We start from the raw sequence: 19828 nt of genomic DNA on the forward strand, positions 1-19828 counted from the left end.
GTAGAAGACTTATTGGGAATATATATGGAATATCGGGGCTCCTGTCCTTGCTGTCTCTTTTTGCTTCGTGGCTGCCATAAAGTGAGGAGGTTTCTCCCATTACATGCTCCCTGCCATGATATGCTTCCTCAGCATAAAAGCTCAATTTCTACGAACTGAAACCATGAATCAAAATAATCCCCCCCTTTAATTTGCTTTCATTTTGTGTGTAGGAGTGTTTGTATGCATGCGTATATGTGTACCACATACATGCTTGATGCCCACAGAGGCCAGAAGAGGGCATTAGATCCCTTGATATTGGAGTTACAGATGGTCGTGAGATGCTCTGTGGGTGCTGGGAACTGAATCCCTGGTCCTCTAAGTGATCATAACCTCTGAGCTACCTTTCTAGCCCTGAACCTTCCCTTCTTAAAATTCTCAAATACTGATGAAAAACTGGTGAGACGGCTAAGAAGGTAAAGGTGCTTGTTGCAATCTCTGAAACCCAACATCGTGGAAGGAGAGAACCAACTCCTGAAAGCTACTGTGCACTGTACACACACACACACACACACACACACACACACACACACACACACACACACACACACATAATGTAATTTGAAAGGTTTTTAAAAAGCTGATTAACATTGAAATAATATATTTTCTAGTGAATTTCATTTTCTTTTTAGCAGTCTGCTGAGACTCTTCGTCCTTGCAACCTTCTCATCGCTATATAGCATAGAGCCAACCTGTGCTCTTTGTCACCCAGTAGGCTGGATTAAAAAAAATAGCATAATTTAAGTATAAGTTAGGCCTCTTGCAGTCCATACCCACTTCCAGCTCTGCTGCCACTATCAATGTGAAGGCCTAGGCCACCCTCTGGGCAGAGTGAGATCCAAGCCTTCAGAACTAGGCCCTGGCTAGCCAGTAGAGAACCACCTGGGAGCAGCTGGAAAGGGTCCGTGGCACTCACTTCTGCTGCTCCTTCATGCTTTCAATGATGCTCCTCAGCTCGCGGACTTGGGTCCTAAGCTCCTCCACAGCAGCCTGGCTGCTGACCGCAGGCTCCATCTTTGCTTTTCCTTCTGTGCTGAACAAAGACGGAGAATTGGCTCTGTGTCCAGCTGCTCCCAAAGACGATGACATGGGGGAGGATGCCACTGAGGACAGAGAGGCTGACCCACTGCTGCCAGCTGCCATGGCCCCTGGCTTGGGTGGCAGGGATGCCTTGTTGTCCGACACCTGTGAAAAGGGAAGGGGGAGAGGCTTCAGAGCCCGGGATCTGTGCAGGGGTTGCCTCCCTGTCCTGGCGAGTCAAACCAACCTTCAGTACCCAACCCCGCACCTGTCTCCAAACACTACTCATTCATTCCTTCACCCACAAGCCATCCATGGCCAGCTCGGTACAGACAGACCAATGCCCAAGGGTTACCTGTATGTATTTTACATCTCATCTTCTTTCTAGACAAGATGGTCCTAGATTGGTTTCATACACAACGAGAGGTACAAACGGCTTGCCAGGCTCCACAAATCCTGAAGTAAGCAAGGCATTTTCCTGACCCCTAGGAGCTGAGAACTTACCGGGGCACTGGCAGACAGACAAAGCAATACACTGCAGCACAAGAGGGAGGAAGCACAGAGAGCCCCCAGCAACACATCAAAGCAGCCACATTCCAGGAAGGCAGGAGCGAGCGGCTAACAGTTCATCTTGTCAGAGACTGCTGGAGAAAGAAGTTGTAGGAAGAGGGAAGGTCCTAGAGACCAGGAAGCAAAACACAGTCGTGGGAATCATGGCTCCGATGAAGGGAACAGGACAAAGGAATGCTGGCGGCACGGAGAGAAGGGGATGGTTCGAGTGGCTGCATACCCTGCTCGTGAGTGCTGTCGGGCATAGAAAGGCCTGAGTGTTGGCAAGCCGGGAACTAGACAGAACTGTTGAGACTCTGACGCCATGCAAGCTAGAAACAGTAAGTGTCTGAGTTAGGTGGTGACCTAGAATGAAGGCTATTTTGAGATTTGGATAAGGCAGGCACAGTTAAGAACGGCCATCAGGCATCACTCCTGATACTGGAGTGGGGACTAGGTAAGGTCAATGGAGACTCTGCCCTCATAGGTCAGGCTACCATTGTCAGGGAGATGAGGACCTAGATAGACTGCAGCGGGTAAAGAAAGAAACGGGGTCATAGGGAGGGAGGGAAGGATCAGGCAGAGGTGGTACCTTTCATGAAGGAAGGCCCAGATAATCATTTTAGGTTTTGAGTTTTAGGAACCTGCGGGATAACTGACAGGGTATGCCTAGTGGTCAGAGCAATCAACTAAAATAATAAGCTGGGCCAAAGGAAGTGGAAGTCATGAGTATGAAGATAAGAGAGAGGAGAAGATGCCCAGTGGTGGAAGCTGGGGACTTCGAAATCAATGAGGCAAGTAGAGAAGGAAGAGAGAGCTCTTGATAGTCGGGACGAAGTGGTGAGAGAGGTGGCAGGGCTTGGCTTAGGGAAGCCCCTAGAGGAAGACAAAGGTTGGACAAGTGTATCAAGGGGGTTGAGAGGAAAATGGAACCCACTTGGTAGTACAAGTATGGAGACAGAGACCAAATGGCGAGAGACTAGTTTATGAATGGGCACTGAGCGATATGGCTGACTAAATGAGATCCTTTCCACAAATTCGGCTGAGGAAGGGAGATGGAGGAGAGGGGGTGTGAACTCAGGCAGAAGCTTCATGGGGAGATAGAATAAAAGGAACGTTTTATTTGCTTTTACAGAAGAGTGAGACCCTGAGCTGCATGAGATGTCAGGGGAGAAGCCTATGGATGGATAGGCAGAGGATGGAGAGGCGGGAAAGGCCTGTGGAGAGGTGGCCCGAGGCAGATAGGAACATATCTATACAGGCTGTGCATCAGTCTTGGGTGAGAGGGAGTACAAGTGGCTGGCAGGCCCAGAGGGGAAACACTAACAAGGGCAAATGAGCAGGTAGGCAGGTGTGCAGGAGGCGAAGTAGTGGGATAGGACTTTGGGAGCAGAGAGAGTGAGTGATAGGGTGGAAGCCTAGGCTGGTGGTGAAGCTTGGCGCGGCAACCATGGGATTTCCTCCAGCAGCAGGCGCTCAGCCGGCCATCCCAGGGAAAGCGCCAAGGAGGGGTTCAGCTGGCACAGCAGCAAGGAGGTAGAGTCTGGATTCAGGCTGTGCTTGAGGCAGAGACTGGGCAGAGCGTGCCAAAAGCAGATGGGCCATCGTTCCCAGTCTCTCTGTTCGCCTTTTCTCTGCCAAGTTACCATTGAGGAAAAGCACTCTCTGCTGCCAGGGAGAGTGCTCCGCCAGCCCGGGGTTTGTTGTTAGGAGGAGTCATAGTACGAGGCGAGAGGAACTGACATTTACAAAACTCTGGTTACACCCTGGACATCAGCTCTACAATGTAAACAGTGATCAGCTTGCACACACATTGTACCAAGCAAGAAACTGAGGCCTATAGGGAAAATTCCCCTTTGGATCTAGTCATCAGCAGAACTGGAATTCAACTTCCCCTTTACCAGTTGGATCCTGAGCCCAGCACTGTGTCTATGGCTGATGGAGTCTGAAGATCTGTTCTCTTCTCTTGTTTTATTTGCTGATTATATTATCTACCCCAGGCCTCATTCCTTCTTCCATTTCCCACCCTCTCTTACCTCTTTCTCAAGACCCACCAGTGCCCATAACACTGGCTTCTAGATACTTCTAAGATCAATAGTTCTTTTGCTGTTTTCTGTCTGATGGGCTCTCAGACCAGACCACTGCAGCTAACAAGTATGTTTTTAGTCCCTCACATAGTCTAGGTCACCACACTCCTTGATCAAATTAGTTCAAGTGGAATTTCCTGAAGGAGTGAAATATACAACCTGAGAACTCCCAGAACTGAAATAGGCTAGTGGGATAGAGCTGTGCAGAGCAGAAACATGAAAAGCCACTGTTCACCAGTAGGTGTCACTGTAGAGACATCCCTGGGATGCCAGAGACCAGAAAATTGAAGTTATGCCTACGGACAGCAGAAAACTAAACAACAACAAAAAAACTGGTTTAAGTCCAATTTCAGTAAATAGAATCTTCTGAAAAGGAAGAATGCCTTGGCTTTGTGGAAAATTAAAATTGATCTGTTTTATAGGCTCATGTTTTGCTTACTCTATCAGATTTTCAAGGAAATCTGTAATGCAAACTCTTGAATCTATGAGGAAAATCCATTCCAACCCTCGATTTCTTTGTGCTAATGCCTGCTTCAAATGACTACTGTTTTGTGCTTCTAGACATTAAAATGCTGCTAATGTTCCAAGAAAACAATCCCACTTGATGGTTTTCTTAGTACAAGAAGATGGAATTTTAAAGTCTTCATTTATTTCTAGGAAGATCTGAGTGTGTATAGGATGTTTACTCTTCAAAGCTGCATTCAGGAGCTAGAGGATGTCCTTTTCATGGTGGGAATCTCACCCAGGGCCTTGCACACGCTAGGTAAGTGTTCTTCCACTGAGTCACAGTTCTGCTCCCCACCCCCTTCCCTCCCTCAGTCTCTCTGTCTCTGCCTCTCCAATCCCTGCATGTGTATGTCTCTCTCTTTCTCGAGATGGGGAGTGTTCACTCTGTTATCCAGGCTGTCTCAAACTCCTGATATCAAGTAATTCCTCCTACTTCACCTCCCCAGCAGGTGGGAGTATGGGTGCTCACCACCACAACAATATTTTCTTTGTCTCTCATAAACAAATAACTTAAATCAGCTTTACCATTCTCTGGGCATGGAGTGAAATTAAAATACTTCAGACTATAAACTGACTCTAGAGCATGATTCCAAGTCAACTTTTCTTCAAGAGACCATATAATAAGTACAAAACTAAAAAAAATCTTGCAATAATTTTTTTTGCCAGTTTTGATTATAAAAAACAAGATCTGAGAGCAGAGAGCGCAGCATTTAATGTAGTCTGTCTAGATAGTCCACGACTTTAAAGCTGATCAGGTGGCAGAGCTGTCTGAGGGCTTTTTTGCAAATGTACCCATGACAGTATGAAGAGTGCACACTACAAGAGAAACTGTAAAACCAACCCTCAGAGACTCTACAACACGTCTAAGGGATATAGCAATCACTGTCACTACAGCATGACAAACATCCATCCCCATTGTCTATCTTGCTTGGTTTCTAACCCATTGTCAGTACATGCATGGAAGGGCAGGGGCACTTCACCCTGGCCGCTCACTCACTTGGGATATGGTAACAGTCTTGGAAGTCTTCCTTGACACGTCTAGTCCTCTGTGCGCAAGCGAAATGTGTTCCTCTTTATCTTCTTCGGGACTTGGGGAGTCAAAGATATCGGGGCTTGAAAGGGAGGACTGGATAAAGCCAAAAGAAAATGCCTTCGTCAGAATCATACCTTAGCTGACACAGCTGTTAATGTAATGCTGTTTGCTTCTCAAAGCACTCAGCACTTCTACTTGATCTGTCTCTATAACCCTGTGAAGCAGAAAGTATGCTGTTATCTTCTTACAACAGATAACCGTATGACTCCCTAGCAGCAGGACATAGACCAAGCCCCAAGAAGCTAAACTGGGAGCTGCCCCTGATGCCCATCAATCACTTCAACCATGTAAGCATCTGTTGTACAACCTTTCCGAGTCTCTCTTTTCTCCAAACTTTTGTCACTGTGTGCCTTACACCGAGCTGGTACTGCAGGCTCAATGACGACATGCAGTATGTGGTCCCAGCCCTTTTGGGGCTAGCAGTATGGGAGGAAATGACCCACAGTCAATAGGAAACTGCCTTGTATCCTCCTCTCCTTCATCCCCCTCTGAACCTTATTCCTTGACTCTAGAATTACTACATCTGCTGTACACTGAAGTGCCTTAAAGGATACATCTGAGAAGAAGCCCTTTTTAGAAGCAAGGGATCAAGAGTAATGAGCAATTACACAGCCCCAGAGTATAGCCCTGCCCACTAGCATAAGCTTGCCTCTTCTTGGTTATCTGCTACTAACCACTGCCCTCATTACTATGGACAGTAAACACCCATTCTGGACGTATTTGCTAAGGCATATTTACAGAAAGACAGCATCAATGGGTAAAATATGATTTGACACCCCTGCCCTTTCTGCCTCACTGTGAAATCACTGTAAACATCCCGAAGCTGGATGAATGGGGAGCAAGTCACCAGAACTCTCCTGGTCACAAGGAATTCCTTAGCTAGAATGTCTCAAGTTCAGAAACAAACAAATGAAATCAAGAGTCCCTGCTGCAAGGATTTTTTTTAAATGAAGACTCTTCTAGAAATATGTTGGAGCAAGCTCAAATTCAACTTCATTTTCACTCCTTTGTTATCTTCTAGGGTAGATAAATGGTTCTTTTTAGAATTACCATTTGAAAAAAATGGAAAAATTATGCTCACAAATATTTTTTCTTCCTTTTATCCTGTTTACCAAAGCAGAAACTTAAAATATTTGGGGGTATTTTTAAGCCAAGGTTTTGCTTCAAGAGGTCTTATTTGTTAATCTTCACTTAATCTGAAAATCCAATTACCTAAAATATGCTCCCCCTACACCAAGCTTTCTTATTAATCTAGGCTTACCTACTCAACCACCATGCAATACACGGGTCTTTCCAAGATTTCTTTTAAAAAACCTCCTTCTACACAACTCATATTGCACGAGCTTGTTCTTTGGGGTTTATAAACACAAAGAGCTCCAATTAGAAAGAAACTGCCCCAGGCCAGGGAACCATAACTAGTGTTTCTTCAATTATTCCTCCACTGGCCTTTGAGGAATATGTTCTTATCCACTAATCCCATTTGTTATGAAAACCTCACAGGTGCTAATTTTAAGAGTGAACAAGAATTGTGTGTACATCCAAATGGGGGATGGATAAGAATGAAGGACGAGAATTTGCTCACTATACATCACTAAAGCACCAAGGTAATCTGTTTTAAGACCAAATAAAATCATTTTCTATAAGATGTCAGATGTTGAGTTGCCAAAGTAAGCTTCTTAAAGGCAGTGACTGTGTATTTCTCATCACCATCTGTCTCCTTGGCACCTGACCCAGGGTCCTGTCCACAGGAAATAGATGTCTCTGAATATATGGTGACCAAGGAAATAAACAACAATGTAGCCTAAAAGCAGGGTGAAGATGAGCTACCATTACTTGGTCTCCAAAACTTCTCAACATGGGATGTTTGAACTAAGGGGGAATAATTTGAACCACTTAATATTTAATTCTGGAAAGACACAAGGCTCTTTATACCTTAAAGGGTTATGAAAACTTGGAAGGAAGACAAAAATGATGAAGGATTTAAAGAGAAGACAGAAGTGGTAGGCTTGAAAGATAGTTATGCCCAGAAGCAATCAGATAGGCTGGGTGTATTTGTGCGTGCTGGGGTGGATAGAGTGTGGACAGGAGAAAGGAAAGAAAGCAGGTTGCCACAGACAGAATTCTGACAGAGTGTAAAGGAAGCCACTTCTTCAAGTCTTTATCTCAAAAAATGTATCAATACAAAGTTAGGTGTGGTTCGCGTAAGGAAGAAAAATAGGGCAATTCAAGCCACACTTGCCGACTCAGTGGCTATGAGAGAAAAGGCTCAAAGGAAGTGGCATTCTTTTTTTTCTCTAAATGGTGAGAACACAGGCAACCTTAGTGATGAGGTGAAAAGAGAAGTATCCCGAGAAACCTGCAAATGCTTAAACTCCTTGTGTATCTGGAAGGAGGTTATAAGGCCTTCGAACTGCAGAGGACACGGCAATGTGAGAGACTGATAATCAGTAGGCAGAACGAATGAACACATATACACTGCACGTGGAGGGGAAATGACCTCGTGGGTGGGGGTGGGGGAAGTCTGCAACTACTAGGAACAGCAAGGCAACACACTTCCCAGTGCCCCACCTTCAGGAAACTCAAACCTGACAACATTCATGTCAGTATGACTTACAACAAAGACTTGGCATCACCATGAAAATTCAGTAATAAATAGTACACTCACTAGATAAATTCTCATATACTCACACTGTAGAATAGTAGGCAGTCAGTAAATATGTCATTCTGGAAGAATTGGTAATGATTGGAGAGAAGGGTGTGCAGTTTAAGTTTGGGGGTGGAAGCAAAATCAAAAACAATGTATATTACATGATCCCAGTTTTGAACAAAAAAATAAAAGTTTTGAAAAATCTAAGGCTATATACAGCAAGAGGTTATAGCAGTTCTTTGCTCTTGTGGCAGGACCACAGAAAACTTACTTTCTTCCTCACGCGTCACATTGTTCAAATTTGGCACAACAATGAATATAGCAGGTTCGTAATAAAAAGTTATTTAAAACCACCCAAACAAAACCAAACACCACGAGTTATCACTGAGTGTTCTCTTCTATAGATCGTGTACTTCATAAGGTTAAATACAACCTCTTGGAGGTCTATATGGGTTTCTTTGGAGGCTGCTGATGACAGGGTTTGGGAAGATACAGGCCACTGGCTCCAAATGCATCATGGTAGATCTTTATTGAGTAAACTTTGTCTTCTTAATAGACTGAACTAGGCTCAGTTTCTTTTTCTCTGTTTTGCTTACCAATTTCATTTCAGGTTCAAACAAGAACTGGTCTAGAAAGAGACAGAAGGAAAGTGGGAAACAGGGAGTGCCATCTTGCTGGCAGAGACACAAAGCGCAAACAGAAAGAAATAACTGCTCAATTCAAAAAGATTCTCCAAGTATTTTTAGTTGGCAGTATATCTGGTGGCCTCCTTCTCCCTTTCCCTCTTATGGGGTGTCTCCCGTCATCTGCTTGAAGAAGAGCCCTTAGCCAGAATCTCCAGTTCTTTTTGCTTTTCAGCTGTAGAGAATAAAGAGACAACTTACAGATGTGAGCGACTGAGATGGAGGCCGCCTCCCCGTAGCTTTTGGTCTGCTTGTGGTTGGGTGACTGAGTTTTTCAGTAGATGATACCACCGAGTCAAAACCTTCTAGGTCTAAAACAAAATGAAACAGGTTTTTTAAGAACAAAAATAAGGAGGAGAAAGGGCCCTTATAGTATGTTATAAGCACCTCTTTCCCTTAATAAGCACCCTGTCAATCTAGATTATGATTTATCTTTTACAAAGGCCATTGATACCCTTGGGTCATTCAATAAAGGACTCAAACGGAACGCAATAACCATTTCCTCTCAGCTCAGCAAGCTTAGCATGCTAGCAAGCCGAGAGAGAAGCAGCTCTTGCCTTTTTCCCTTTGGCAGTTACATTCATAAATATTTCAAAAGCTACAGAACAAGGATTAAAGGAGGACTTTTCTCTCTTTCACAAATCTAACCATTTTAGGAGACAGAACATTCTTGAAGTCGCAGCACAAAAGACAGTTATCACAAGGTAGAACAGCAATGGATATGTGAATGCTGCTCCCTGTTGACTCTAAAAGACAAGACGTCAGCGCAGCCTCATCTACCTGTGCCACAGTCAGGCCACCAGGTGTCAACCTGGTAGACTAAACGCCTAGGCAAAGGGACCAGGCTCAGATAACGCACTGAGCCTGGCTCTATTCTGTTTCCAGAATCATCATTCAGTGGTGACATTATCTTCAGCAGTCGTCTATCTGTCCACCCATTCATTCATTCCATATTTAAACATCTTAAATATACCATTAAAAAAAATTAAGTTCTGACCTCAAACTCACAATATTCCTGCCTAAGCTTCTGCAGAACTGGGATTCCTGACATGCACCATCACCTTGAACACCACTGTTACTGGATAACTAATCTGTACACAGGATAAAAGCTACTAAGATGACATCAGCAAATGTACAGGGATGAGTCCCACCCTCAAAGAGCTTATATCCTAGTGATTGACAATTAGATGAACAGAAAGTCACAGATGTCGTCATGTATCAAGAGAAAGGCCTCTGCCTTTACTGTGCTGCTGTCCAAGGGGTTACCCTGTTCTATAGACTTCTGGGATTTACAAACAAAGTATGATGGAAATGAGAGGCTCAGAGGAATGAGCAGTGGGAAGGAACTGGGTACCATTATTGCTGTAATGGGGGCAACACCTTCAAGTATCGCACATAGAGAATTTATCAGTGGAGCTCTGAGGCTAGTCAGGAGCCAATCAGCATGAAGAACTTGAGAGTGGCTCATAAAGGGTCTGACTTCTCCAGATGATTCATCAGGGAACCAGAAAGATCCTGGGCTAGGATCCTGGGCTGGGGAGGGCACAGATCCACACTGCTGGGATGGACTTGTCCAGAGCTGGCTAGCTGGGCTGGCCCCTCTCAGGAGCCTTCCCTTTAAATAATCTGATTTTCGCAACAGGTTCCTCTCTGGGTTCCACCCCATGACTTGACTCTACCAAGCATGTCTTGCCTGAAATAGAAATTCCCTATTACACAGTTGGATTGATGTGAAAAAGGCCATTATGTGACATTAACATTATCATTTCATTGTTTTAAAATCAGTTTTTCTCCAGATACAAAAGTAATACATGTTTCATGAATATTTTTATGCGAAATTGTAACCAAGAAAGAAAAAAAAGAAAGTCAGTGATAATCTCGCCACATCAAGACAACTACTGTTAGCATTTCAGTATATTTTCCTCCACGCTTTTTGAAAATAAGACATTATAACTCATGTTATATATCATATTGTACTCTGCTTATTTTACTTAACCTTGAATGTCATGTCTCTCAAAATTCCTCATACTTTATATAATCTTTGGTGGCACTGCAATTTATCATATATTCTATTCCCTATTGTTGGATAATTCCTCTTCAAATCACCCCCTCCTATGTGCTGCCATCATAGAAAAGTGCTACATAAAACACTCCCGGCATGCACTCTACACACAGTGCTGTTCAGCAGGCTAGCCAAGCAGATGCTTGGCCGCTGGGGGTGGGGTGGGGAATGGGGCCTCAGCTAGGGTGGTTTGCTGCTGGGGGTGGGGGCTGGCTGGGGAGGGCACAGGAAGCCTCAGGGAGAGGAGCAAGGAGACAAAGCAGAGGAGCAGAAGCTGGGCAGACAGCAAGGGGAGGGAGTGGAAGAGAAGGCTGTTGTAAGTTCCAAGGAACAAGCCATTGGCAAGGGCCTTGGCAGGGAGCTTCCAGGACCCAGCCGCCTGATGTATATCATCACCCTGTCCAGGAAACTGAAACAAGCTCTAGAGGCAAAACATGAGCAGGGTGAAGTGATCAAAGAATAACTAAAGGCCAATGGACTCTAGTTCTCTGCTGGATAGCCAGAGCTGACTCCTGTAGACAATTATTTTATGGGGTGGGCGGGGGAGAGGAGAGAGAGACAAGAGAAGTGGGCAGAGAGAGAGAGGGAAAGAGAGTTGGGGGGGGGCACATATACACGTAGAGGCCAGAGGTTGATGTTGGTTGACTTAATCACTCTCCACGGTATTTCTTGAGACAGGATTGCTCACTAAACCTGGAGATCACAAACTCGGACAGGTTGGCCGGCCAACTGAGCCTCCTATTTCTACCTCCAGTGCTAGGCTGTTCCAGGGGTTCCCTGGGAGTACATAGCCTGCCAAGGCAAGCTGTTGGGAGTAAATCGCATCAGAAAAGTGGTCCTCCAGCACCCGGTGAAGGAGTGCTAGCCCGACAGCAAAGCTGGAGGTGGTGGAGAGGGTCAATAGACCCTCACCTAAGATTCCAACTATTCCCTCATGTACCTCCCAGGCCACTGTATGTAACTGGGCCCTAACAGCATGTGCTTTCACGGTCCTTGGGAGGTACTAGAGCAGCACTTCTCAACCTGTGGGTTTTGACACGTTGGGGGTAGAATGACCCCTTCACAGAGGTTGCCTAAGGCCATCGGAAATTTCAGGTGTTTATGATTCATAAAAGTAGCAAAATTATAGTTATAAAGTAGCAACAAAAATAATTTTGTTTGGGGAGGTCACCACATGAGGAACTGTATTAAAGGGTTGCAGCATTAGGAAGGGTAAGAACCACTGCTCTAGGGTATGTAGAGGGTAGAAGGTTAACTGAGGAGGGGCTCCATTTATACAGCTATGGAGGGTGAGATATTTTGGTGGTATGGCTGCCATGGGGTTGCTTATGCTCCTATAAGTAACCCCTCACCCATCCTGTGTAAGCCCAGTAAACTCACTGGTCCCAAGCTGGACTCTGGCAGAATCATATCTTGGTCTGTCTTTGGGGACCTATCTGGGGAAGGACACATTTGTTCATGTCTTCCCCAGGGAAAAGTTCATGTAATGGGCTCTAATGAGTTATATTCTTAGGAGGGCTTGCAAGCACAGTGCCTATTGACTATATCTGGGCTGTGAGACCCAGGAAGGCAAGGCCTTATCCTCAAAGTCCACCTCATTCCTAGGAAAAACATGCTTGACAGTCTGTAGAGGTAAGAGGGAGCAAATGAACTATCTGATGGAAAACTCCTACTCTAGCAGTATAGCTTCTAAAGGTGGCTCTTAGTGGGACACAACCTGGCAGCTGCAGGACAGAAGGCAGCGTTCTGTGCCATGGCAGCAGAGAAAGTGCTTGGCTGGCTCACTTAGCTCTTTGGCTGAGGTTTGTACTAAAAAGACCTAGGCATGTTGGAGTCTGGCCACACTCAGCAAGCATCTCCACGACAGATGGCCAAGAAGTCTGCCTCATTTCTGTCACTCATCAGTAAGAGGAGGGTCAGAGTCCCTCATGGCAGCCACTTTTAGCCTTTTAATGCACATTTCAGCCAAGTTTAATTTTCAACAGTTTTAGCTTATAAAGAACATTCTTTTAAACACTAACCAAACTGAACTATCATGAAGAAAGCTACTCCAAGGATGAGGTGACTTGCTGCAAGAAGAACCTCAGGTTATCTTGGTATGTTTCCACAGACTGAGAACTGCCACATACTTCTGCTTTCTGACAGGGAAGGAGACACACTCTTCAATATTGTCACGTAAAATTTCAGTGGCCCAGGGCATGCTCCTCATGACTGTGGCCATGGTAGCTGTGATTAAGGAAGAATTTCCATGACTAACTCATTGTGGTGTGAAGAAAATGTCCCAATTTTCATGGCGGTTTTGAAGTGAATCAAGCTGAAACTTGATATGTGCTTTCTCAGCCTGGCTGGGAAATTTTTCTTCCTAATGAAAAAGGTTTTAATGCCCATAAGCTATTCCAAAACGATTAAGCTGGCTATGACTGAGTTCTTTTTTTTTCTTTCTTTCTTTTTTTTTCTTTTTTAGCTTCATGAGGATGAGAGGCTCTTGGCTTTTGTGACAACTGGAAGAGGAACCCTCTGCGGACATATGGGGGTGATTCATGTTGGACACGATGGAGTCAGCTTGGAAAGGGCTAAGCCTCTTCATGGCACCAGGAACTGCCCATTTTCCATAAACTTCAGTCATGCCCTATTTAGCTCAATTAGAACATGTAGCCTCGTTTTTCCATGGATAAGAGGAATGGTCCCAGTGACCACAGGTGACCTAAAGCATATCCACTGGAAAATACAGAGGAAAAATAGTCAAAAGTTGGAGATAGGCCAGCTGTCACTAACAGAGCTGTGCAGGAGCTCATAAATCGGCTCTGTTTATTCACTATTGCTGGTTGCTCCGCACTTGGGAATGGAAGTCTGCTAAGGTTTAAATCTGGACACATCATCATCTCCCAGTATCTCCAGAAGCCATCCTGTCCGCATGTCCCCTACTTATCATTAAAGCTGCTAGAACATGTAGCCTGGAATCCAAGTCCTCTGCCATTCCACATACTGCCATTAGGGAGAAATGTACAAAGGTCCTGAGATTATCTGCTTAGCTAATTCCTGTGTTGTGGAGGCTCAACACTATGGCTTGTACCCCAAGGCCTGGGTTGTCTGCTCTTCTACTTACACGTAACTCCCATCTTAGCATTCGCGACCATGTATTGACATTCCATGTTGACTTATCTGCCTCATCCATCATCCCAGGAAGAAGCAGTGGCTTTGATCTGTTTTCCCAGGCCTACCATCATTCCTGGCTTGTGACTGAGTGTTCAGCAAATGGTTGTTTAACAGATTACCAAACAACCTTGCTAGCCTTGTTTTCCAGAGAGAGAAAAGAGGGGAGGGGATGAATTACTTAAGTCATCAGCTTCATAGGGTTATTCTCCCATGATGAGAGGCTGTATAATTTAAGTCACACAGGTGGAATTTTATTTTCATGTGCCATTAATGAAGTTGCAAAATTTGAAAACAGGAATCTAGGAGCCAGGTTAGCAGTCCGAACTCCCCTCTTTCATTCTATATGGCTTAAATGGGAAAACTCCAAGCCCGCAGGGCTGCAAACATTTTCTCTGCAATGATGCAACCTCATAAGACATGGTGGCAAGAAGGAAATCTCACCCCATACATCATTTGATGGTTGTAGAAAATCTGTGCAAATTACAAATAGGGGCCCATTTGTAGAGCTCAAATAAACACCTGTGGCAGCTGACTCACCAATGGAAAAATTAGCAGTGATTAGCATCTGTATCTCCAGAATCCGTAAGGATAGAACAGATTAGCTGCTTTGTTTACATTTATAATCCAGGTGTGAGGTTCACATGGCACAGCTGCCAGGAGGATACCTGTTTTAAGATCATTTGCCACTACTCCACCAATGCCATGTTTCATGCACAAGCCCATTTTATCCTCAGGCCATGCATCCCTTCAGATATGCATATGCAAAATGAAAGCCAGAACCCACAACCAGTAGGTAGAAGGCAGGAGTTCCTCAAGCCAAATAAATGACACATATAGTCTAAGAGCTGAGTGACACTTCTTCCCTGCTTGCTTCTTCATACATCTATAGCTTAATGGCTTCTGTGGATGTAGCAAAAGTTATGATAAAAGTCTGTTTGCTGTGTTAGACTACTTTGAATCTACGAGGTATGCCCCTAGACTTGTACTGTGGAGGATGAAGAGGGTCTCTACAGGCAGCAAAGACAAAGACATTTAATGCATCAGGCTGGATATACCTGTCTATAGGAGTGCTGGGGATGCTGTGAATGTGTTGCTCTGATTGATTGATAAATAAAAATGCTGACTGGCCAGTACCCAGGCAGGAAGTATAGTGTAGGTGGGATAAGGAGACAGGAGAATTCTGGGAAGTGGAAGGCTGAGTCAGGAGATGCTGCCAGTCGCCACCATGACAAGCAACATGTAAAGATACCGGTAAGCCACGAGCCAAGTGGCAAGGTATAGATTAATAGAAATGGGTTAATTTAAGATATAAAAACTAGATAACAAGAAGTCTGCCACGACTATACAGTTTATAAGTAATATAAGTCTCTGTGTGTTTACTTGGTTGCGGGACTAGCGGGTGAGAAAGATTTGTCCTGACTATGGGCCAGGCAGGACCAGAAAAACTTCAGCTACATAGGAGAGTAGTGATCAAAATACCTGGAGAGGAATTCTGGGTCTATCTGAAAATCCAACATGGCAAGTAGGCACTGTGACCCTTTTCCAAGTTCAGGGGTGGAAATGATTGAGTATAGTAGTCATGCATGAAATCCAAGCCCCTCCCCAAATAAAGTAAAACCAGTCAGCCTCAAAACAAAATAAAGCAAAACAACAACAACAAACTAATCACAAAGCCAGGACTGCCCTGTTGGGGCTGCACAGATGGAGTGAGTACCTGGCTTCTAATATGACCCAGTAACAGTAAGATCTGTAAGTGGAAACAGTTAAAAGCTCTTTAAAAGACAAAGCTGAGCCAGGTGGTGATGGCACACACCTTTAATCGCAGTACTCAGGAGGCAGAGACAGGCGGATCTCTGTGAGTTCGAGGCTAGCCTGTCTACAGAGTGAGTTCTAGGACAGTCAGGGATACACAGAGAAACCCTATCTTGGAAAAAAAATGGGTCAAGCTGAGACCCATCACTGGTCCCTCTCCTGCAGGACTCAAAGATGGCTTTTGAAAGGAGTGCTGGTGGTCAGGCTGATCTAGTTCACCTCATGACACCCCTATGCTGTGGGCTGGAAGGGGTGGCCCTCTGAAAGGAAGGGCTCAGGGTGCTGCAAGGAGAGGGCCAGGCCTAGATTCTCTTCTGAATTAAACAAATCTTCAGAAGCACCAGGCAGCAATCAAAATGCTTAAGAGGACTGTGTGGGTTAAGGGGCAATCTAGCAGAAGTCTGTGGTGTAGCCTTGTCTGCTCTGTGGAATCAAATGTCTGACCCTCAGACCAACCTCTTCTCTTTTTGGCACACATTTGAGAAATGCAGACTGCTCCTAAATTACCCATGATAGCAATTTATGTTTGATCTTGACTCGTGTCCCTGAATGGGAGCCAGAGTGGCATATGTGTACATATGTGCACCCCATACTGTCCCACATAATATTTACCTGAGTGAGAACCACAGCTGTACCTGCCATCTTTTGGTTTGGGTTATAGCAAGCACAGCCCTGGTTACAAAGGCTGTCTGAAGGTCATTGTCAAGGTGTCAGTATGAGCAAGCTGTACCTCTTATGTCTGAGCAACTAACCCCACAGAGCTCAGAGGTGCAGTTCAATGTTCATACACAATGCTCTGCCAGGAGACTGACTACCTAGAAGTCTCCATGGAGTGAACTCCAAGTCAATCATGGAGTTCTCTATGGCAGGACACTATATCCCGTGAACTGGAGAAATTACTTGATGATCTGAAATACTGCAAGGACTAAACTGGTTCTCTAGTTCTGAAAGAATCTTAATGTAAACTTTTATTATAGAAAGTTTTTTAATAACAAGAGGACTGAAAAGCCAGTACTCCAAAGCCAGATGATCTAAGTCTTTTCTCAGAATTTGCCTATGAAAGCCTTAAAAATGATTTCTTACAGAAAAAGTTAGAAGATTCAAAATTAAGAAATTTAGCCAGGCGGTGGTGGCGCATGCCTTTAATTCCAGCACTCGGGAGGCAGAGCCAGGCGGATCTCTGTAAGTTCGAGGCCAGCCTGGGCTACCAAGTGAGTTCCAGGAAAAGCACAAAACTACACAGAGAAACCCTGTCTCGAAAAAACCAAAAAAAAAAAAAAAAAAAAAAAGAAATTTAATCACTTGTAACCACAAAAACAAAAAAGAAGTATGCTAATGATCACTATTAATTACTTAATTTTTGTCTTGCATAGTTTTACTATACAGAGATTTAGAATCTAGTACCGATCAAATTTCATCTGTTTTATTGACAATAATTTAGACATTAGCGAGTAATACTGACAATAATATCTAATCTCAAAAATAGTATTTTCTTTCTACACAAAAAACAGGCTTAACTTGTATCACTTTTTCTAGGGTAAATAACTTGCCACAAGCCTGAGAAAGAACGCACATGGGATCTCTCTCTCTCTCTCTCTCTCTCTCTCTCTCTCTCTCTCTCTCTTTCTCTCTCTCCCTCCCTCATTCCCATCTTCTTTGCTCTTTCCCTTCCCTCATAACCACATTACTGGTTGATGTTTACATTCATTATTTATTTTAATGAATGTAGCAACAGGTTATTCCATACAAATACACATATACCTATATTCTTCTAGAGGCAACCATCTGCAACTGTACCTCAGAGGGGAATCAGGGACAGTAAGGACATGCTTTATTTCACATGACAAAAAAAATCACATATTTCACAGCCTAAGAGGATGACTTACATTCCCCCAAAATCCCTCTACTTTTAGGGAGACTTCAAGAAAGTTCAAAACCATAGTTCTCTGTGTAAAGGATTGGTTAACACATAAATCAGAAATACCAGGACAGTAGTATTGTTGGTATTGTTCTACATAGTCACAATTATTTTAAAAAGTATGGGAGAGACATTTCTAACAGCACACTTACACATGAATGGTACTTATACTTTTTTGTGTGTTTGTCTGTGTTCATGTGTGTGCAGGTGCACATGTGTGAGGAGGCCAAAGGACAATCTTGAAACCTTGGGTGCTGTTCCTTGGGATTAGCCTAGCTTTTGACATTTTGGATAAATGGACTCTTATTGGCCTGGAACTCACTAAAAAGACAAGGTTGGCTGGCCCGAAACCATGGAGATCCAGCTACCTGTCTTCATCTCCTCCGTGCAGATTACAAACACATGGCACCACACCTAACATTTTAAAAACATGGGTCTTGCAGATTAAACTCGGGTCTATTCACTGATCTATCTTTCAAACCTCATGTTTATAACCCCCCCTTTTTGTAAACACTGGGATTTTAATATGAATGTTTGGAAAATTTTCAATTCACTATTCTTTTTAACAGCTTTACTGAGGTATAAATTGTAAACCATAAAGCCACTCATTTTAAGTATTATGACAATTTTTAGTAAACTTACAGAGCTATACACTGCCATGATAAAGTTTTTGAATCTTCCCAACTGATCACCAGATTGACTGGCTCGTAAAAGAATTCCTAACACATGGCGAAGTACTTTTCCATTCTTTGGTCCCCAGTCATCCCTGAGTGATGAGTCCATGAGCAATCTGAGGATAAGCTTAAGTTAGCCTTCACATCCTCTTAATCAAGTCTACTGACTTTAAAGTCAGCAACTCTCGGCCCCCAAATTGAATACAGCGAGATGTGTTTGGTGGGTCAAATTGAAGACTGAGAGGAAAATTTCACCTGTGAAGAGGGTGGTGGTCGCATAAAGAGTCAGCAACAGGAAGCTGGAGTGGATTTGAACAAAATGGAACAAAAACAAAGATGCCAAGCAACTGGGAAGGAATGAACAAGCCTTTCTCTAAGTCAATTAGTTGAAGCTAGGTGGCTTAGTTCAAAGGCTGCTTCCCATCTGGAGGCCTGTTGCTATGTGCTTCTGCAGGAAAAGAACTGAAAATCTCTTGATTGTATTAAAGTGTAACAATAAATCTCACCATGTGGGGAGAGCTACGATATAAGGAATAATAAAAGTAAATGTTATGGCACTTAACTTCATGGCCTATAATCTCCCATTCAATCAGAACAGAGATTCTTCCATCACCAAGAGAGAACTGGACAATTTAATTTTTGTTTCTATTCATGCACAGGCCTGTGTTGGAGCTCTTCCATATCTTCTATTATGCTACTTGAAAAATGGCTGCAAAGTTTGATACAAACAATATCTCAATCTGACATCAACAGCTTAGTTTTGAACCAATTGATTTCATTCTAAATTATCGTTGGCTGACAGATGCTAAAAGCTGCCCACACAAGATCTGAAAAAGCCATGTTCTCTAATTTAATATTATAATAATTTTAAATTACAGCTTTATTAAGAGGAAACACAGATTTATTTATAGAGAACACTGATGGTTTCTAATGATGTTCAGGGCTGCATTATGCTATTCACTGCAGCCCACATTCGGACAGCTTCAATTGTCTGAATCACTAACAAAAATATTCTGGCACAAATACTGTCCTCCTTGATACAAAGCAATGGAATCCTACAAAAGCAGCCCTGGACAAAAGCCGCTGCCTCTGAAATATCCTTTTCTCCTTGACTCTTCCATCTGAAAATGGCATTTCTGCTTTTGGGGTTAAAGACATTCTGCTTAAAAATCTGCTTTTCTCTTGGCTTCTGTGAAGTTGCAAGATCCTTTTTTTCTCCTTGAATGTAGATTTTGTGGGGATTTGGTCTTCACCCCTAGGTGCATCTTATCTTCTTAAATCTTTGTGTTGTGTCAGGGTGGTATGTGTGTGTACTGTGTGTGTACATGCACACCTATGCAAGTATTCAGCTGGGTGCTCAAATTGCATGCCTGGGTGCACACGTGAAGGTCAGAGGAGAGCCTTGGGTGCTGGTCCTTGCCTTCCACCTTGTTGGAGTCAGGCTCTCCTGTAGATCCCTGCTGTATCTACAAGAGCAGCTTCAGCTTCAGGGGAGCCTCCTTTCCTCACTTCCCATCTTGCTGGAGGAGCACTAGGCTTACAGATGCTTGCTCCTATGTCCATTAGATGGGTTTACTCAGG

General features: G+C 43.8%; 1 protein-coding gene across 10 annotated transcripts in view; it reads right to left on the reverse strand.

The window, feature by feature from the left end:
• The window catches only part of Sh3kbp1 (SH3 domain containing kinase binding protein 1), a 343879-nt gene that overhangs the window by 8787 nt on the left and 315264 nt on the right, over positions 1 to 19828 (reverse strand). For 7 of the 10 annotated variants that reach the window (XM_052726219.1, XM_052725905.1, XM_052725983.1 and 4 more), the window contains 3 exons: positions 8827 to 8936; positions 5200 to 5328; positions 956 to 1224 (listed from right to left, as the gene is read on the reverse strand). In XM_052726219.1, the coding sequence (XP_052582179.1) occupies positions 956 to 1224; positions 5200 to 5328; positions 8827 to 8936 (508 nt within the window). The remainder of the gene's footprint in view (positions 1 to 955; positions 1225 to 5199; positions 5329 to 8826; positions 8937 to 19828) is intronic. The other 3 variants (XM_052726292.1, XM_052726149.1, XM_052726364.1) reach the window with 1 other exon arrangement.

The sequence above is a fragment of the Peromyscus californicus genome, unplaced genomic scaffold, assembly GCF_007827085.1.
Source record: "Peromyscus californicus insignis strain IS unplaced genomic scaffold, ASM782708v3 Scaffold_10__1_contigs__length_136768540, whole genome shotgun sequence".
NCBI classification, from domain to species: Eukaryota; Metazoa; Chordata; class Mammalia; order Rodentia; family Cricetidae; genus Peromyscus; species Peromyscus californicus.